We start from the raw sequence: 17,543 nt of genomic DNA on the forward strand, positions 1-17,543 counted from the left end.
GGGATCTGGGTCACCCCTTGAGCCTGAGTATCTGCACTGGCTTCAAACAGAGATCCTGCGCACTTTCTGGGGTGCAGCAACCTGCTTTATGCAGTAAAGCTAGTGGCAATAAGGAATGAGTCTTGTTTCCATTGCTGTCATCTACATCATGCCAAACCACCCTCAAAGTGGGTGTTCCATGAGAAAGTGTTCAGAACATTGTGATAGCGAAGTACTTTATTTGCTGTAGGTTTCTTTTACTTTGTTCTGTTTCAGTTGGAATAATGTGGTCTCCTTATTACATTCTTCCAGCCTGGGCTTCCTCCTTTCCATCTCAGCATGCTTTAAATTTAATCTATTTTAATCTGCCTTCACATGAGTTAAACTCCTATTAGATTTTGTGTTTTCTCAGCTTGCTAATTTTCTGCTTTCTTTAGGTTGTGTGTCTGTTCACTGCTTTACCCAGCTAACAGCAAGTCTGTCTGCTTACTTTGTTCCTTCCTGCCTTTTCTTCTTGCTCTTTACATTGGCGATACTTTACGATGTGTCCTGCTCAGAGGATATTATTCCTGTGAAAATCCACCACTGAGCATGTTTAGCTAGTGCTCTGTATTGTGCAGATTCAGTCTGTGTCACTAAACTGACACAGCGTTTTCATTACAAGTAGGGGTGCACAGGGCTGGTGCTGTAACACAGCAGTCCTGAAATATGTTTAAGGATAGTAATAACTTTTGCAAGTCTTCCATTCACTGGCAAGTACAAGCCTTTGAATACATTTTTTGTGCTTGGCACTTCTATTAATACTATGTACTGCTATTTCCACAATGAAAAGTGGCTCCAGTGTGGAAGCTTGTTGTTGTACTGATACACAGTCAAAACTGCAGAATTCAAATCCCTTCCCAGTAGGGAACCTACTGCTTCTTGAATTAGTAAAACTTTGTATTTTTGCAATGTGATGGTTGATAAGGCATGCAGGTGCTCTACAAAGACATTGCTGAGGTTTTCTCTCAACTGCAGATGGGTGTTTTGGTATAAGACATGCACATTTCAAGTTGTGCTAAGCACACATTCTTGCAGTAAGAGCTGCAGAGGCGGTAGCAGGAATTTGGCTTGCTGATTTGTTTGGATTAATAGGTTTTCATGTAGTTAAAATGCACACTCACAATGGAAAAGGCTTTTCTGTAGAAAGCAGTTTGACTTGTTATTTTTGTGTCTATTCTACATCTGTCTGTTGGTGTAGCTATATTGGTTAGATGGGAGTGCTGTTACAACATTATTTGAGCCTCTTAGGAAGAAGGGGAATTACTTAGTGTGAACTAAAACTGTGGCCACACTAACAAACTATGGAATTGATAGATAAAGTATAACCTGAGTGGAATATATGGGCTAGAGGTGGCTACGCTCTTGGCACACAGTCTCAATGACAAGAAATTGCAAAACCTCTCAATTATCTTAAATTATATACAACAGTTTTGGCAACACTGGATCAATCTGATACATGTTAACATCTATGTTAGATGAGTGAACTGCAGCAGACCTCATAGACAGTGTGATGTGGCAACTGTGGAGGGGCCAAGCATTAGCTAGCCTTGGGTGGTAAGGATATTCTGGTTAGGTGGCAGCAACCCTCTGAAGCAGTTTTTTGTTGCTACGCTGGAATCCAAACACTCCTAAGCTAGAAAGGCCAACTTGTTCAATGGCTGTTGGCAGCAAAAATGTCTTAATAGCATACTGATTCAGTTTCTCAATGCCTCTGTTACTGGCCAAGACACTGCTAATGGAAGGGGCAACTGTGTGGATGTGCCAGTGGGACCTTAAAAAGTTTTTCTTTGGTAAGAGAGCTGATGTTGGGATATAGACAGGTAAATGACCCTTAAAAGACAGAGATTTTGCTTTTTTCTTTGATATATAGCAGCAGTATTTGAGGACTGCCCACCCTGAGTCAGGTCACACAATAAGCTCAGGTATGCTCTTGGGCTGAGAGGGCCATTTAGGCAGGAGAGGGTAAGTCTTGGAAGGCAAGTCCCCCTTTTTGGTATAGCTACTTGTGGAAGTTTGTCCTTGTATTCTTTAGAAATGTGACAAAGTGAGATGGGAGCTCTGGAAACCGGAGAACTTAAGAGTCTTATGCCTGCTCACAGCTGCTTGGTGGAAGGATGCCCCCTTTGTCTGGTCTCTGTGAGACTCTCCATCTGCAGCAATTAGGATTAGCAGGCACATTTCATGCTCTGAAAAGTCAGAAAAGGAAAGAAGAAGGAGTTTTACAAAAGGAAATGCCTGCCAGGCACAGATTCCACTCTGGTTTTATGCAGAGAATAAACACAGATGTGAAGGTTAAAAAGTGGACTTCCAAAAACATTTAATGACAGGCTCGGTAATGGTGCAAGGGACTTAGTGATGGGAGAGAGCAGAGGCACCGCGAGTTGCAGAGTAAGCAGAGGGAGGAACCCCAGACACACAGACCACACATTAGCTGTTGAGACCTTCCTAGTTCCCATTGCCAGGCATTTCATTGAATTCTAGCAGGTGGCATTTTGATTTGGAGAGTCGCCTTCTATTTCTGGAAATTGACAAGGAAGCAGGGGTGTGAACATGCCTGCATGTGTGGGTTCAGAGGTGAAGGAAGTGAATACACATTTCTTTAGAGACTGCAGAGTTCAGCTCTCTTCTGCCTTTTCATCTATCAGCATGTCTTGGACTCATTCACTGCTCTCCCCACCCTGCCCTTCATTAATTTGCAAAACCCTTTGTCCTTTGCAGAATCAGTTGCTTTGGAGCAGATTTCAAATGTATTATCTTATTGGTTTTTTAGTAGATTGATGTGGACCTCTAGATGCAGAAATGCCTGCAACCCAAATTATTGTTTATTCTCACACTGACAAGATAAAGACTGTCTTCATTTTCCCAGTATTTTCCAGTTAGTAGATTTCATTCCTGGGCAGTAGCTTGATGGCTCTACAGCTGATTTCTTAAGACTTCAGAGAATTTTGTAATAGAAATTATGAAGAAAGTGTAAATCCCTTTCTTCAACCATTTACTCATTGTTTTATGTTAGGGGTTCTTAAATGCATACAGACAAAACACATAAAAGGCTGCAAGTATGCAGAAAAGGTCAAACCAAAACATTAGTTAAATGAAATGCAGATTGGAATATATTTTTAGTGCTTGAATCTTTTCCCTAAAAGGCTGTACTGAAGGAAACATGTTTTACTGCCTGAATCATATGGTAGTGTGAGGCATGCTTTTAACACATGCTGCTACCGCATGGAAATAAAGAAGGGATCTCAAAGCAAGTTTAGCAGCTCCAGCAGTTTGCTGATAGGAAGACTCCAGCTTTGACTGTCCTTCCCAGCAAGGGGCCTAAATGAAAAAAAAGAGAGCTTGTTTGACCACCCACTTCTCAAACAGCTTGCAAATTGTTTCAGCCAAGTGGAATAGGTATTTCTTTTATATCCATAACGTTTTCCTGCTAAACTCTTTCAATGTCACAGCATCTCAATTTGCAGAAAGATTTCTTTTCACTTGTCTAGATCCTTGACATTTATTTTAACTTGAGGGCTTTATGGAGCACCTGTATCTCTACATGCCATTCCAGTACTGTATCCAGCATCAGAGTTCTAGGAGTTTCATGATGGTCCCTAAACAACTGGTGCTTTGCCCCTTTAAATGTGTATGCATGCCTGCCCTTACATGGTGTAAAGCAATAGTATAGTGGAGCCTTCCCAAGGAACTTCCCATCCACTGCAGGTAAAAGCATCATAAATGACTAATGAGAACACAAATAGCTGAACCTAAAGAGGATTTTCTTATAAAGAAGAAAGTAGCATTTAAAACCTTAGTTTGAGTTGTACAGATGTAAGAGCATCACTAAGACTTAGAGCTCTGCTTATTTTGCAAGTAGGATTTTCGGTTCTCCTGTGAATTGTACTTACTACCCTGAAAGAATGAACTTCCAAACTGTGCATAAGCTAAATAATTATGTATCACTAACAATATACAACTGTTACTTCTGTTCACTTACTTTGTTTCTTGCCAAAATCAAGATCTCACTTGTCTCATTCATCCCTTCTCCTTTCTAGCACTAAGGTGATGTGTACTGTGGCCTGCCCATGATTCAGGTGGTATTTCTCTCTGTTTTGTTGTGTTTTGGGGTTGGGTTTTTTTTCCTTTTTTTTTTTCTTCTATGGCATAAGAGATTATGAATCTTGCAGATACAAGATAGTGTGCAGATACTGTTTAAATCCTGTCAGTCTTTTATTGTGGTAGCGCTGTATTGGGGTGCTGATTGGTAGAGATGTGGATCATAGAAGGAAGGAATTCCATGTATTCCTCACAGTTTGTTTGGGGTTTTTTCTGTTCAGCAGTGCATACCTGATATTGGATGGTTGGAGAAAGTTCTTGTCAGCTGGGAGACTTAAGTCCACGATCTGTTGCTACCAGAAGCTGAGAGGTTTGATGTAGCTACAGCAAGGAAATGAAACTGCTTGTTCTTTATTGGTCACCCTGAGTAGGATGAGACTGTCCTAAACAGAGACATTTGCCTACTCCAATATGTATACACAAAGGCTGTAATAAGACAATTTATTTTTCAGAGTATAGAATTTTCCTCATCCTCAATTCTGTGCAAATATTATTGGCTCAACTTTTGCTCTTTCAGGAAACTGTCCATGCTGTTACATGTCAGATTTTCCAATTTTCATGTGTAGCAGGGTGACATGAGGTGGGGAATCTCTATAGTGAACAGCAACAGAGTGTGAATTCTCTTAAGGAGAAGAATTTCCAGCTTGCTTGCTGAGATGCAAGCAATACAGATAAGAGGGGATGCATTTGAAAAGGATCTTAATGTCTTCTAGTTTCCCTGAGGGAAAACTGGACTCTACCATCAAAGACAAATGCTTGCTAGACACATTTCTCTATTAATTGTTAGATGATCAGACAAAGAAATAAAATATAGGAAGGTAAGAGGTCAAGAAGCCATCATGACTCGTTTGGAGGTGGAGGCTTTTGGCCAGGCATCTGTTCTTTTATTGTTTGTGCTTGTTGCAAATTAACTGATTTCCTTTTGAAGTCTAAAACCTGTGGCTGAAAAATTCCCTCTCCTATATGATGTTTGCATTGTTCTCAATGTAAGTGGACCCCTTGGGTAATTGACAGGCTCCTATTAAGATGGTCATCTTCACTTACCTACAGCTGAGCCCTGCTCCAATTCCCATAGCTGATAGGTCTATGGAACTTGGCATGCTAAGCCTTGCCCCTTTTGAAAGGAAATTTTGCAGTGGGAATGAACATGAATGGGAAATTACATTTCTTCTTATTTTATACATCTGGAATAAAGAAAAAATAATAGCCTTTTGAAGGTTCATCCTTCAGAGAGCATAGACCTTTTAGAGGCTTTCTCAGTTAATGTTGAATCTAAGATCCTTTCAGTGCTTAGCGTATGCTGAACTACTCCTAGTAGCATATTGTGCATCCATTCATGAAAATCGTTTTGTCCATTTCCTATTTACAGCTTGCTTGTACATTGAAGAACAAGCAAAAGAAATGGTTGAAAATACCAGGTTGCTCTGCATACTGTTTCTACAGCATTAGCCCAGTTTGAGATAGATAGCTCATCTACTTCAAAGGCACAGCCTTTGAAGTAGCCTTTGAGGAACAGAGATTTACTGGGACTTGTCAAATTCACATTCAGAATTTAATATATTTACTGTCTTCAAAGGTGGTCCCCCAAACTAGGCTGTCCCATAAAATACTTGAGGGTTGGAAATGTGTAAGAACCTGTTGCATTTCCACTACACTTTAGTAATCATTTTGCCGGAATTCAAATTGTTTCAGAACTGGTTGAGAAAATCTGGTGTATTCTTGCAGCAGAGAGTCTTATCCTTGGTTTGTCAAATAGATTTGTTCTGTGTTTTGGACTTCCTGGAGCCTGGATTGTAGCAAATCTAGAATAAGTAAATGTAAAACCCATCAATTCTGACAGATCCTTTCTACAAGTATAGATTAACCTAGTATCAGCTACAATTGCAAATGGTTTCCTAAAGAGAAATTACTTTTCAAAGGTACTCATGCTTTGAGATTTGAGTACTAATCTAGGGGGAATTTTATACCAGGGACTAATCACTCCTTCAAACTGAGTCACAAATTAGCTAAGGGGTTTCTCCAGCTTCCTCAAGCTTATCTGTAAGCATTATAATAAATTTTTCTCTTATTACAAGAGGACCTGCCAGACACTAACAAATTAAGGCTAAAGGATCTAGCCTAGAAAGAAATTTGAATTCTGGTTTCTGTTAAATACATGCAAAAAAAATTCCCATACTATGTAGATGTTTCATGTTTGAAAACATGTACCCCAAAGCCTGTGTAGCTCTAGAGTATTAGTTGTTCTTCTGAAAGTTTGATAGTAGTAGTCTGAAGTTAGCCTGCTTTTCACTGAGGGAGTGCTGGAGTGCCAAGGGAACTGGTTTTGCACCCCATTTTTCCCTTTCAGTCTGAACTCAGACATTGGCTTGCATGGCTTGATTCATAAATGAGCAATAGTTGACTGGCAAAGGTTCATTTCTCCATATGCCAAGATATGTTGGATCCTCTGAGGAGGTTGAGACTGATGGATAAATATCTGTCACGTGTAGGTGGCCTATAAGAAAAGATTTGAGGATTTTTTTATTTAAGTCTTTGTTAAGACTTTCTTCCCCCCCAACTCTTTAAACTCTTTTGTCATGTGCTCAGTGGGGGTGGATGGAGTTCAGGGTGGTGGAGGGAAAACGGGGGGCTGCTGAAAGCATTTATCTTCATTTCTGCCATCATCCAGTGTTTATTACGCAGTGATAGACAGACGCAGGAAAGCTGCCAATCAAACCTACATTCACTGCATTTCAATTGGCCCTTGCTTTGGATTTCAGCATTTTGAAATCTACATCATCTCTGCAGAAAAAGGTCGTTCTGTTCGTGAGGATGACAAGCCCTAGACCCTTGGGTACCCACTGCAGTCATTTGTGATCCCATCAAATAGGGGAAGACCCAGGAATCAGGACTGTCGAGTGCTTGGTGAGAACAGATCCTTGTAAGAGCTGATCTGTTGCTGCCCAAATTTAAGAAGATACACTGTGTTGTTTGCCTCTAGGTTACATATACTTGACAAGCAACAGCACCTTCTCCTCTCATCCAGACTGAAACCCTGACTGGGCAAAGCCAGCTGAGAATGAGTTCTCATGCTGCACGGTGAACAAAAGCTCTCTAGTGAAGATTTTAACTTTTCTGAGTCTTTCAGGTGTGGTCTAAAATGTTTCCCATAAGCCAAAGAGGACAACACAGGTTAGGATGGCATATTTCTGTGCTACAGGGTATTTTCCTCCCTTAATTAGTTGTCTGAAATGTTTACACGCTTTTAATCATTTTTACTATAGCACAGTGCATGCGTGCACTTGGGAGGCATCTGGCAGGACTTCGTTATTACACTTTGTTATATGTATATAGATATAATTTAATAATTGCACTCCTCAATTACATAATTAGTATAAGTGGAGATAATTACTTAATAAAAGCCGTAGATCATGGATTTCTGATTAGTGTTAGTTACACGGGTTTGAAGCCTTCAAGAAATGGACCACATTTTTCTGAACATGACCTTTCACACTAAGAACTGTGTTTGCCTGTGTTCTAATCTTTTTGATAAAGGTATCTATTACCTGAAGCATTAGCATTACTCGATAGCTTGTGCTGGCTCTGAAATTTATATGGGGCTGTCCTGTAGATGGGGCAGTACTGCTTTTTTCCATTTCCACTGCTTTTTTTAATTTCTCTGTGTATGATGTGACTGTCTTTGGAGGTGAAGAGGGTGCAAGGTTCAAATGAACACCATAACTTGAAGGCTGGTTATGGTGTTCATTTAAGCCTTGCATCCTCTTCACCTTACAGGGAAAGGGGTGAAAAGATGAGAAATTTTACAGAAAAAAGATCAGATCTGCTTGCCAGCTGCTTTTTATGGTACTTTTAGCAGAAGGTGCAGCAGTTGTATGAGCCACATTAATTCACTGTTTGTAGAGCAGTTAGTGACTTTGCTAAGCTTCTCTGATGTAGAGGGAGAGCATGATTGTTCTCCTAAGGTAAGTTCTTCTCCATTTTATATATTGCTTGTTACACCTATGAAGGTTGTTCTCATTGCAAAACAGATGATGTAACTTTGTAGCAATCATCTGTGATAAGATCAATATTCTGGAATTATGTGCCCTCTGTAGAACTTCTGTTGCCTGTCTTCACAGCGTGTTTTCCCTGCCTGACTCAGTCCTATAAGGCAGCTACTACCTTGCTTGTGATGTGAGTTACTGTTTCCCTGCAGGAAGTCCCACTGCTTCACATTTGTAGAGCACCTGTTTTAATCTTCCCTTCCTGAGGGCTGAAGGCAAGACAGCAGAAGAGCTGCCTTTGTGTACCAAATCCAGGCTTGCAGTGAGGAGACTTTTAAAGATGAAGCAACATAAAATTTAATTGTCCTACTTCTGGTTGCCAAGTGTAATTTCATTAATTCATTGAATCTGCTTTCTTCAGTGCATATCTTCTCTTCAGAGGAGCCCTTTGTTTTGAGGGATATAGAAAACAAGGCCTTAGGCATATGTTACAGCAATGGAAATGTTTTTAATTCTGCTCTCCAAGTGATCCATGCATGTCTGACAGAGGCAGGTACAGAGATGGAGCAAATGTACAATGTAAATCGGTGGATTGCTGGAGGCCTGACAGAGTTGAGAGCACAGGGTAAAGCTGTCTGCTCAGAAGTCTTCTTCTTGGTATATTTCTGAGCTTTCCCTAGAAGCAAAAATCAGGACTCAAGCAGCTTTCTTGGTGTATTTGTTTATCAGCACCAGTTTAGAATTTGCTTACTTACTTTGCCCTACCCACCTTGTTCTTTGCTTTGCTGAGAAAGCAAAAAACCTCTTGGTGTGTTTGTGTGTTCAGGCATTTTGGGTTTCTTTTTTTTCCTTTTCCTTTTCCGAACCTTCCTCCTTCCTCTCATGCCTGAGTGGTCTTTTGGTATTTTATAAGAAAAGTAACTATCCAGCCATCCTACTCTCTCCAACTTCCTCCACACCAGTTTAACTTAGTAGCAGTTAGCAAGCTCTTAACTCTGCATAGATGTCTGACAGAGTTGTCTGAGTGATGTCTCTTCTATTACTGCTGCTGTGGCAGCAATGTCCTGAGCCAACCCTTCTAGCAGAGTGAAAGCACTGACTTTGCTGTATTCTTCCCACTGGAGTGAGGAGATGCTGAAATCCAGACTGTGTAGACACTGGAGGCTTTGCTTTTAGTCAGTTGTGCTTGGGAGTGATCTCGCTTTGCTCTCCCTTACCAAATTCTATGACACTGAATTTCTCTGGTTGCCAGGATGTGCGTGCAGGACATGGGCTGCCTGTCCATGAAGGCCTTAGAGACTGCAAGTAGCATGACATTTTTGACTGTAGTACTACCATGGATGAGCTGTCTCTTGTCTCCGTTTGTCTCCCTGGGAATCCCATTTGATGTGTCTCAGCTTTCTTAAATGTGTGCTGACTTGAGTAATGGCTGTTCCTTTGTGTCGGGAAATATAGGTTCTTTATGATAGTTTCTGAAGAATTATGCTTAGCCTTCTGATTTTAGGCTGCTGCCCAAATCCTCGGGCAGTTAGGGAGGGTCATGGTGTCAGAGCAGCCCTTGCCTGCTGTAGGCTGGGCCACACAAAGCAGCAAAGGGCCAGCTCCTAGGTTTTCCAGGCCCATATTTTGTTACAACCCTTACTATGTGACAAATACTGTAAGCAACCTCTATCTTCTGAGTGAAGTTTACAGTAGGAGCAGTAATTATGTCCACAAATCTGTGTAATTTCCCAGGGCAGTGCTTTTCCTCCGTTTGTATTCTGATATGCCTTCATAGCTGTACTAGACAGTTTTGGGTCTGTGAAAATACAGCTTCACTGTTGATAAGTAGAATGCCTTTGCACCAAATGAATTGATTAGGATTTTGCCTTGTGTTTCTGAGCAACTCTTATCTCTTATCAACTTTATTTTCTTTCAGAAATGTGTTGCAGGGAGATGCTTTCCTGTTAATTTCCTGTTCTCTGTGGCTTATTGAGGACGTGCTGCCATTTCTGTAAATAAAGTTACTTTAAGAATCTAGATTTTTGAGTACTGGATTTTGAAAGGTTTTCTATGGTTTTGTCTCCCCAGCTTTTTTTTTTCAGGTTATTCTTGTAGAGGTTAAATTGCTAATTATTTCCCCCTTTTCTGTAGGTGCTGTGATTGGGGATGGACAGTCAGCTGTGGCCAGCAACATTGCCAACACCACCTACCGGCTACAGTGGTGGGACTTCACTAAGTTTGATTTGCCTGAAATCAGCAATGGTAAGTTGGAAAAGACACCAGTGCCTTATTTTAAGTCTATGCTAACCAGAGCTAGGGTAAGCTCTAGGATCTTTCAAAGGCAGCTGTATGTTGCAGGTCTTGTTTGTCGTGTCACATTGGGAACTATAAAATGCTTAGTCCTTTGATGAAGTTGACTAAAAGCTTGTAGAGCTGTTCCACTCTATCTACTTTGTGTATTCCTGCAATCAGCAAATCCATGTGCAAACAGGGCTTGTTTTTTGTGAGCCTTTTCACAGGCATGTACCATTCTCTTAGAATTCTGTATTCAATGTCTTCATTCTCTTACTAACAAGTTCCTAGAGAAATATTGTCTTTATAACTTTAAATTAGAACCTGTGCATGAACTGTGTGTGATTACTCTAAGTTACTCACATCAGTGTGTGTTAAAGTGCTACAATACATTTTGGGAATCAGGACCCTAGTCTGTTGCTTACCATAGTGTTACAAGCCCAGGGAACTAGATGTACCTTCTAGTCATTTGCAAAAGCAATTATTAGTCCTGTTTCTCAGGTAAAAGCTATTTTTGAATCAGCAATATTTGAATAATATCTGAGCAATATTGCTGATTTCATTTATTTTCTCATTCATTTCGTGAAAATTAGACCACAGTTTCATATGTGTTCTATGGCATAAGCTAGCTCTCACATTGGAAAAGACTTCCTTATGCAGACACAAGCATGTTTGATACTTGTGGTCAGCTGATCAAAGAATGACATTTTCAGGGCTAAAACTAACTTGACTAGAAAGGCTATTTTTAACCCAGAATGCGATCCTGATATAGCTTGTTGCTCAGCTGCAGAAATGTTTGTGGCAGCCTGGGATGACGATAAGAGGTAGATATTCATGAATGTTCCTTTGTGCAAGTGATTTTTAGATTAGGCCATCTCTGTGTATATATGCAACTCACTGCTTGATTTCTCAGCAAAAGTAGACTGGGTTCTACTTTAAGGGATTGACTTTTTTAGGGAGAACAGGGATTGATTTTGTTTTCAGAAAGACTTCTGCTTTCACAGGTAGTCACTAAAATTAATTGAGAAGAACTCTCAGTCCCAGATCTGTGTGTTCTGCATTTCCAGAAATTGCATATTTGACAATAGATGTCTCTGTGGGGTAGTGTCCTGCTGCTTAAAGAACCCACAAAAGGAGAATGTATGGTGGCACTGCAGTAGGAGAGATGCAGAGAATCAAAATCACAGAATCAAAGAATAGTTTTGGCTGGAGTGGAATTTTAAACATTGTCTCATTCACCGCCCCTTCTGTGAACAGAAACATCTTTCAATAGATCAGGTTGTTGAAAGCTTCACCCAGTCTGGCTGTCATGGTTTAGCCCCATGCAGCCACTTCCTCACTTCCTTCCTGCCCCCTCAGGATAGGAAGGGCAAGCAGAAAAACGTAAAACTCGAGGATTGAAATAAAACCAGTTTATAATTGAAATAAAGTTAATAATAACAATAACAATAGTAGTAATGAAAAGAGGGGGTGAGGAAGGGTGAGAGGAGACAGAGGGGAAGTGGGGCAGGGAATAAAACCCAAGGAACACAATGGTGCACAACTCACCACCCACTGACCAGTGCCCATCCCATTCCCAAAGAGCGATTGGCCCCTTGTGGCAGACTCCCCCAATTTATACGCTGGGTGTGATGTTCTGTGGCGTGGAAGATCCCTTTGAACAGTGTGGATCACCCATCTGGAGCATATTCCCTCCCGGTTTCTTGTAAGGGTCGGTGCTCAAGGCAAAGTTTTGCCACATGGTGGCAATATTTTTGGAGGTCCTGCCAGACTCTGGAAGACAATAAAGATGAAGTCAGAGGGGGAAGCAACTTAAATTCTTTGGGACTTCTCTGTGAGGTGTAGAGTGATTGAAAAGTGCTTCAGCTGCTCATAGCTTATTTTTTTGCCTCATCTGGCTGCTGAGAAGGCTGTTAATTAAAAAGAAACAACAACAACAAAAACCAACAGAAAACCAAAAAAAAAAACAACATAAGATGTTTGTTTATAATTTATAACATTCCACAGAAATTAGGAACCATCTGCTGCTCAATACATCAGTGTTTCAATCTTCTCCCTTTCACCTACCAGGATGCTTTTATTCTGAAAAAGCTTCCAATTAGCTGGAAAGTGGGTATGGTTTCTATTGTCATTGTGTCCTTCTTGTGGGCTACATTCCAGCTACAAGTCCATCCCCAGCCCTTCCGACTCCCCATGCTGTGCTTCATTGTTTTTGGCTTGTCCATTTTGTCTTATGACCATTTGGAAATGTTCATTTTTACTCTTCTTTTATATGCCGAGTGCAATCCTGGCATTTCTAGTCTGTTAACCTTATCTCCTTCTGCCAGGGTGTAGTAGGGATGTATGAAGATGTAACAGCTGTGTTTATACTAAGCCAGGTATTTGCCAAGCTTGCCTAGGCACAGAACAAAGGCAAGCTGCAAGTTTGCCAAGGTGCACGACTTAGAGATAGGAGAGCATGGTGCTGAGAACATTAGTGTTGTGGGTTCAATCCCCATATGGGCCATTCACTTCATAGTTGGGCTTGATGATCCTTGTGGGTCCCTTCCAACTCAGAATGTTTGGGATTCTCATATTCTCAAATGAGGAGCAGTGAATTGGATGAGTTTTTTGTGATTCTTCATGATATTGGAAATAAACTATTTTCTCAGTAAGGTATGTGACTTCAGTAGCTCCTCTTTTTCCTCCCATTGTTTCCTATAATTCAGAGGTGGTCCTGTGAGATAATCTGCTTACACAGAGAGGTCTATTGTATACCTTCTGGGACTGGTTTAAGCCACAACTGGTTTGGAGTTCAGGCAGATGAAATGATGCAGCTGAAGTTTGGGACTGCCTGCCAGCTCCTCTCTCCATCAAAGCAATGACTCTGTGGCCAGCCTCCATGTCTGAGCAGCTCTTCTTCCTGTAACAATTAAACAAAGAAAAGATAGCTTGGAAGTAGGATGTTTTCCACTGAAGCGGATGCATCTGAGTAGGTGACAGCGGTGAGATTAGTGCAGTCCTGTGATCTCACTGTCTGGGCCCCAGCACCCTTGGAAGCCTTGGGCTCAGGATGTGCCTCTGCAGCAGCAACCTCCCTGAGGCTCAGTCCAGCAAGAGCACACAAAAGCAGATCCTGGCAGTTCTGGAAAAATGGCTGTGCAGGGACCTGTGGGATTTTAGTATCAGCCCTGTCTTTCTCTGTTAATTGCAAAATGCACAAAGATTGCTTCAGATTTCTTCTCTCCTTTTGCCAGTTTTGCTTTTAATAGCTCTGAAATAAACATGACCCGGTCTTATATTGAAATTGTCAGTCATATCAGCATTGGGGTGGAGAATTTATTTGACAGCAGAGACACTGCTATTTCTGCATTTATTTAATATTCTTCTAGTGAGTGTTGCATATCCTTAAAATTCCTGCGACTAAGTATTGAAAACAGTGTAGAATATAGGCTTTTCATAATAAAATATTTGAAGGCTTTCTCTCTTGTTTATATTTTTTAATGTAGTTTCTCCCATGCTACTCACTGCTCATAATTTCAGTTTCTTGCCAGTTTCTGGTGTTGAACTGGTCTCGTTTAGGAATCCGGAGTTCATCCTGTTCGAACACTGCTTGGGTCTTGAAGAAGGTGATTTGATCAATAGTTACTGATCCACAGTGGAATGCAGGGTAGCTTAGTAGAAGAAAAAAGAAATATTAAACAAAATTTTAAATAGGAGCAGCTGTTAGGAGAGTTGGGAGCTATCTCTAAGAGTGGCTAGGAGTGGATGGTGTGTCCAGCACAGTTTTCCTTTGGCAAACAGTGCTACTGCTGCTGGCATTCCAGGCCTTCCCCAGCTTCAAGCATAATTAATGTCCAAGTTGGCACAACAGCTTGATTAATTTGTTCTCTGATGTTTCTTTTGATCTGTTTTGTCAGTTCTGTGGTTGCATTAACAACAAAAGAAAACAGGAGATGAAAGGGCAGTCTTCTTGCAGTAGTTTTCCAAAAATAGCAATAGTTTTCCCCCTAAAATCTTCCTATTTGGCTTCATCTTCATAGATCAGGCTGCAAGCTCAAAGAAATCAAATAGCCTCTGGCTGTGTCGAATGCATAGGTATGTTTGTCTTTCTCATCTCTTGAGAACCTTGTAAAAGCTGTCCTTAAAATGAAACCTTGCTGAGATGTCCACCTGTCACATTTAGACTTTTTCTGCTTGTGCAGTAGGCTCTCTTGGTTCCAGATGTAGGTGCTACCTGAATCCTCATCCTTCACAAATGAGGGCAAAGCAGAGAACTATAATGCCAGTGTGAATCAGGTGATGAAAGACTGAAATAAATAGCACTCTTTTCTGCTAAGCACAACTTGCATCTGTAATGTTGTATGTTCCCAGCACACATCAAGGTGGAAAGATAGTTCTCTTTTGGCAGGAGGGCTCACGTATTGTGTTTTGCTAAGAGACATTCAACATATGCAACAAACTTTAAAAACAGGATGATATCCATTCATGTTGGTCTTCATTGTGGACTGCTCACCAAAAACCTCTTTGCTGTGCTGGAAAAGGAGCAGGTGTGTGGGGAAAATCCTTTTGATAGAAAATGAGTGAACATGTGCTATGTTATCGACTCTGGGTGACTGCTGATCCAAACCCAACATTGTTGTAAAAAGACATATAGTAAATCCTAGATGAGGAAGAGAATTAGAGACCTGGAAATGAAAGGAATGGCCATGGAACTGTGAGGATATATGCAAAACGTGGCAATATCTCCAAATCAGTAAATGGTACAGAATATAAACATTACTTAACTTGCAAAAATAAAAGTGTGGAATTTTATTTTAGGAATGTCCAAGTTTGCATTGGATTAAAAAACAAAAACAACTTCAAAAGCTGAGAAGAACAGCTGAGAAGAGCTGGATTCTCTAGACTGTGATTTTTCAGTAGTTACAGAGAAATCAGTATCTTTCCTCTCTAGAACTTCCTGTACCTCTGAAAAGCAGGAGTTCATTAGTACAGAATGGTCCCTGGGCTAAATAGGTCCTGTTTAGGATCTGTCCCTGGACATGCTGGAGCAAATCCACAGGAGGGCCACGAAGATGATCAGAGGGCTGCAGAACCTCTACTATGAAGACAGGCTGAGAGAGCTGGTTTTGTTTAACCTGGAGAAGAGAAGGCAGCTTTTTGGTACTTCAATGGATATTAGGAAAAAAAAGTGGAGAGAGACTTTTTGTTTGAGCAGATAATGACAGGACAAGGGAGAATGATTTTAACTAAAAGAGGGAAGAGTTAGGTTGGGTATTAGGAGAAAATTCTTTGCTTGGAGGGTGGTGAGACACTGAAAGAAGTTGCCCAGAGAAGTGGTGGATGCCCCATCCCTGGAAATGTTCAAGGCAATGTGTGATGGGACCCTGAGTGGCTTGATGTCATCAAAGATGTCCCTGCCCATGGCAGGAGGGTTGAAATGATGTCATTTTAAAGGTCCTTTCCAACTCAAACTATCCTGTGATAAATTACACCCATACCTGTGCTCTGAGGAAGCAAGTCTATGTCCTTGTGACTTCTAATATTGAGCATCAAATGACAGTAATTAAGAATATTGAGAAGCCTTGGCTATCTCATGGAAAATGCAGCCAGACCCCAGAGGTGCAGGACAAACTTTTGTATCTTGCAGAATAGGAATAAGAACAGTTCTTAGACCCCCAAAAATGGACTGGACTATGTTGGGGTTTTTTTTCCCAATAATCAAAGTTTTTTGCGGGGTTGGTGGTGGGAATGTTTCATAGATGTATTTTTAGCAAATGCTGTGCATGTGTGCTATGTTTTTTTTGCTCTTTGTTGTCTTTTTGCTTGGCTCTCTTTTAAGTAAAGTCTTGTGGCTGTGAGAGTCCCAATACTTACTTTTTAGTTGGTTCCCATTCCCCCATTTTTTCCTCCCAATTTTTTGCAACACTGCTGATTAGAGTACCACTACAAAGGAATTGATGAGAAAGGACCCCTTATCCAAGGAGAGTAGCTCACTGTTGCCTTAGAGAATCACATACTGTAGTTCCTAAAATTCTGTCTTCTTATTGGTTAAATTCTTTGGTCCTTTAATGTCTATTGAAAAGACTGTTCTGGAATCTTGCTATTTTTGTTGAAACCTTTTGATCTCCAAACTCAATGCTTTTTTTTTTACCCACTTACCTGAGTAGTGATCAGTTTTCAACATTATTTGTAGAAAACTGATGTTTTTCTGGCACTTACTTTCTGTAGTTTTTGAAAATACAGTACACAATTCTATTTCCTCCCCTCCCTTTATTTGGGAGGGGTGGTGTTGGTGTTTTGTGTTTGTTTGAACATAAAATGAATGTTTCATTTTCCTCAGTCATCTTCTTTGCTGGACATGTTATCAGTTAGGGTTTAATCGCTCTTGAACGTGGCTGGCCCAAACTGTGCCCAGGGGTCCTGTGTGTGGTCTCAGCACAAGGCTGTGTACCAGCACTGATATTTCTTCTGGAATTGTGCTCCCTAGTGCAGTTTAGGATTGCTGTCACTTTCACTGTTGCACTGGGTAATGGCTCCGTTTTTGCTACAATAACTAAAGTTAATTCTCTCATGTTTTCAAGTTCCTGGGTGAAGCAGAAGTATATAAATGTCAACAAAACCTAGAGCTCCTAGAGTACAAATAGGACTGGTTTTGGAATGAGTCACTCAGCAGGAATCCTCCCAGTCTGACTGGGATTGCAATGGTACAAGCTGTTGTCATGTATCCTTTAGCTGGTTCACAGCACATACTGCAGTTCTTGTGTTGATGCCCATCTTCTCTCGTGGTGACATAATGAGTATTTAAATAAAGCCTAGATTCTTTTTAAAATTATGCATTTTAATTCTATCCTTTGTTTAAAATTAAGCAGTATAGTCTTTAATCTTAATTCTCTTGTCTTTCTGTTCAACTATCTTCAGACTAAGCACTCAGGAATTTTGTCATCTTTTGAACCACCTGTTCTTTAAGGGCCATGTATATTTCATGTACTGGTATTGCAGCCTTGATAGTGATTAGAATTATTTACCTTTTTCTGTTCAGCACCTTTCTGTTTATACTAGGCTGAAAATTACTGTTTTTAGCAGCTTCAAGACTGAAAAATTGGTGGAATAAATTTAGGGTACAGGTGTAGGTGGTTTAGTACAGAATGTAATTACATAGTCCACTTTTAATCCTCATCTTCTTTT

The 17,543-nt window shown here is 40.6% G+C and overlaps 1 protein-coding gene across 1 annotated transcript in view; it reads left to right on the forward strand.

Moving 5' to 3' along the window:
• Nucleotides 1-17,543, forward strand: part of AMBRA1 (autophagy and beclin 1 regulator 1) — a 127,101-nt gene that overhangs the window by 65,285 nt on the left and 44,273 nt on the right. Inside the window, exon 12 of the mRNA XM_036384471.2 lies at nt 10,236-10,346. Coding sequence (XP_036240364.1) covers nt 10,236-10,346 — 111 coding nt within the window. The remainder of the gene's footprint in view (nt 1-10,235; nt 10,347-17,543) is intronic.

Source organism: Molothrus ater, chromosome 6 (genome assembly GCF_012460135.2).
Source record: "Molothrus ater isolate BHLD 08-10-18 breed brown headed cowbird chromosome 6, BPBGC_Mater_1.1, whole genome shotgun sequence".
Taxonomy (NCBI): Eukaryota; Metazoa; Chordata; class Aves; order Passeriformes; family Icteridae; genus Molothrus; species Molothrus ater.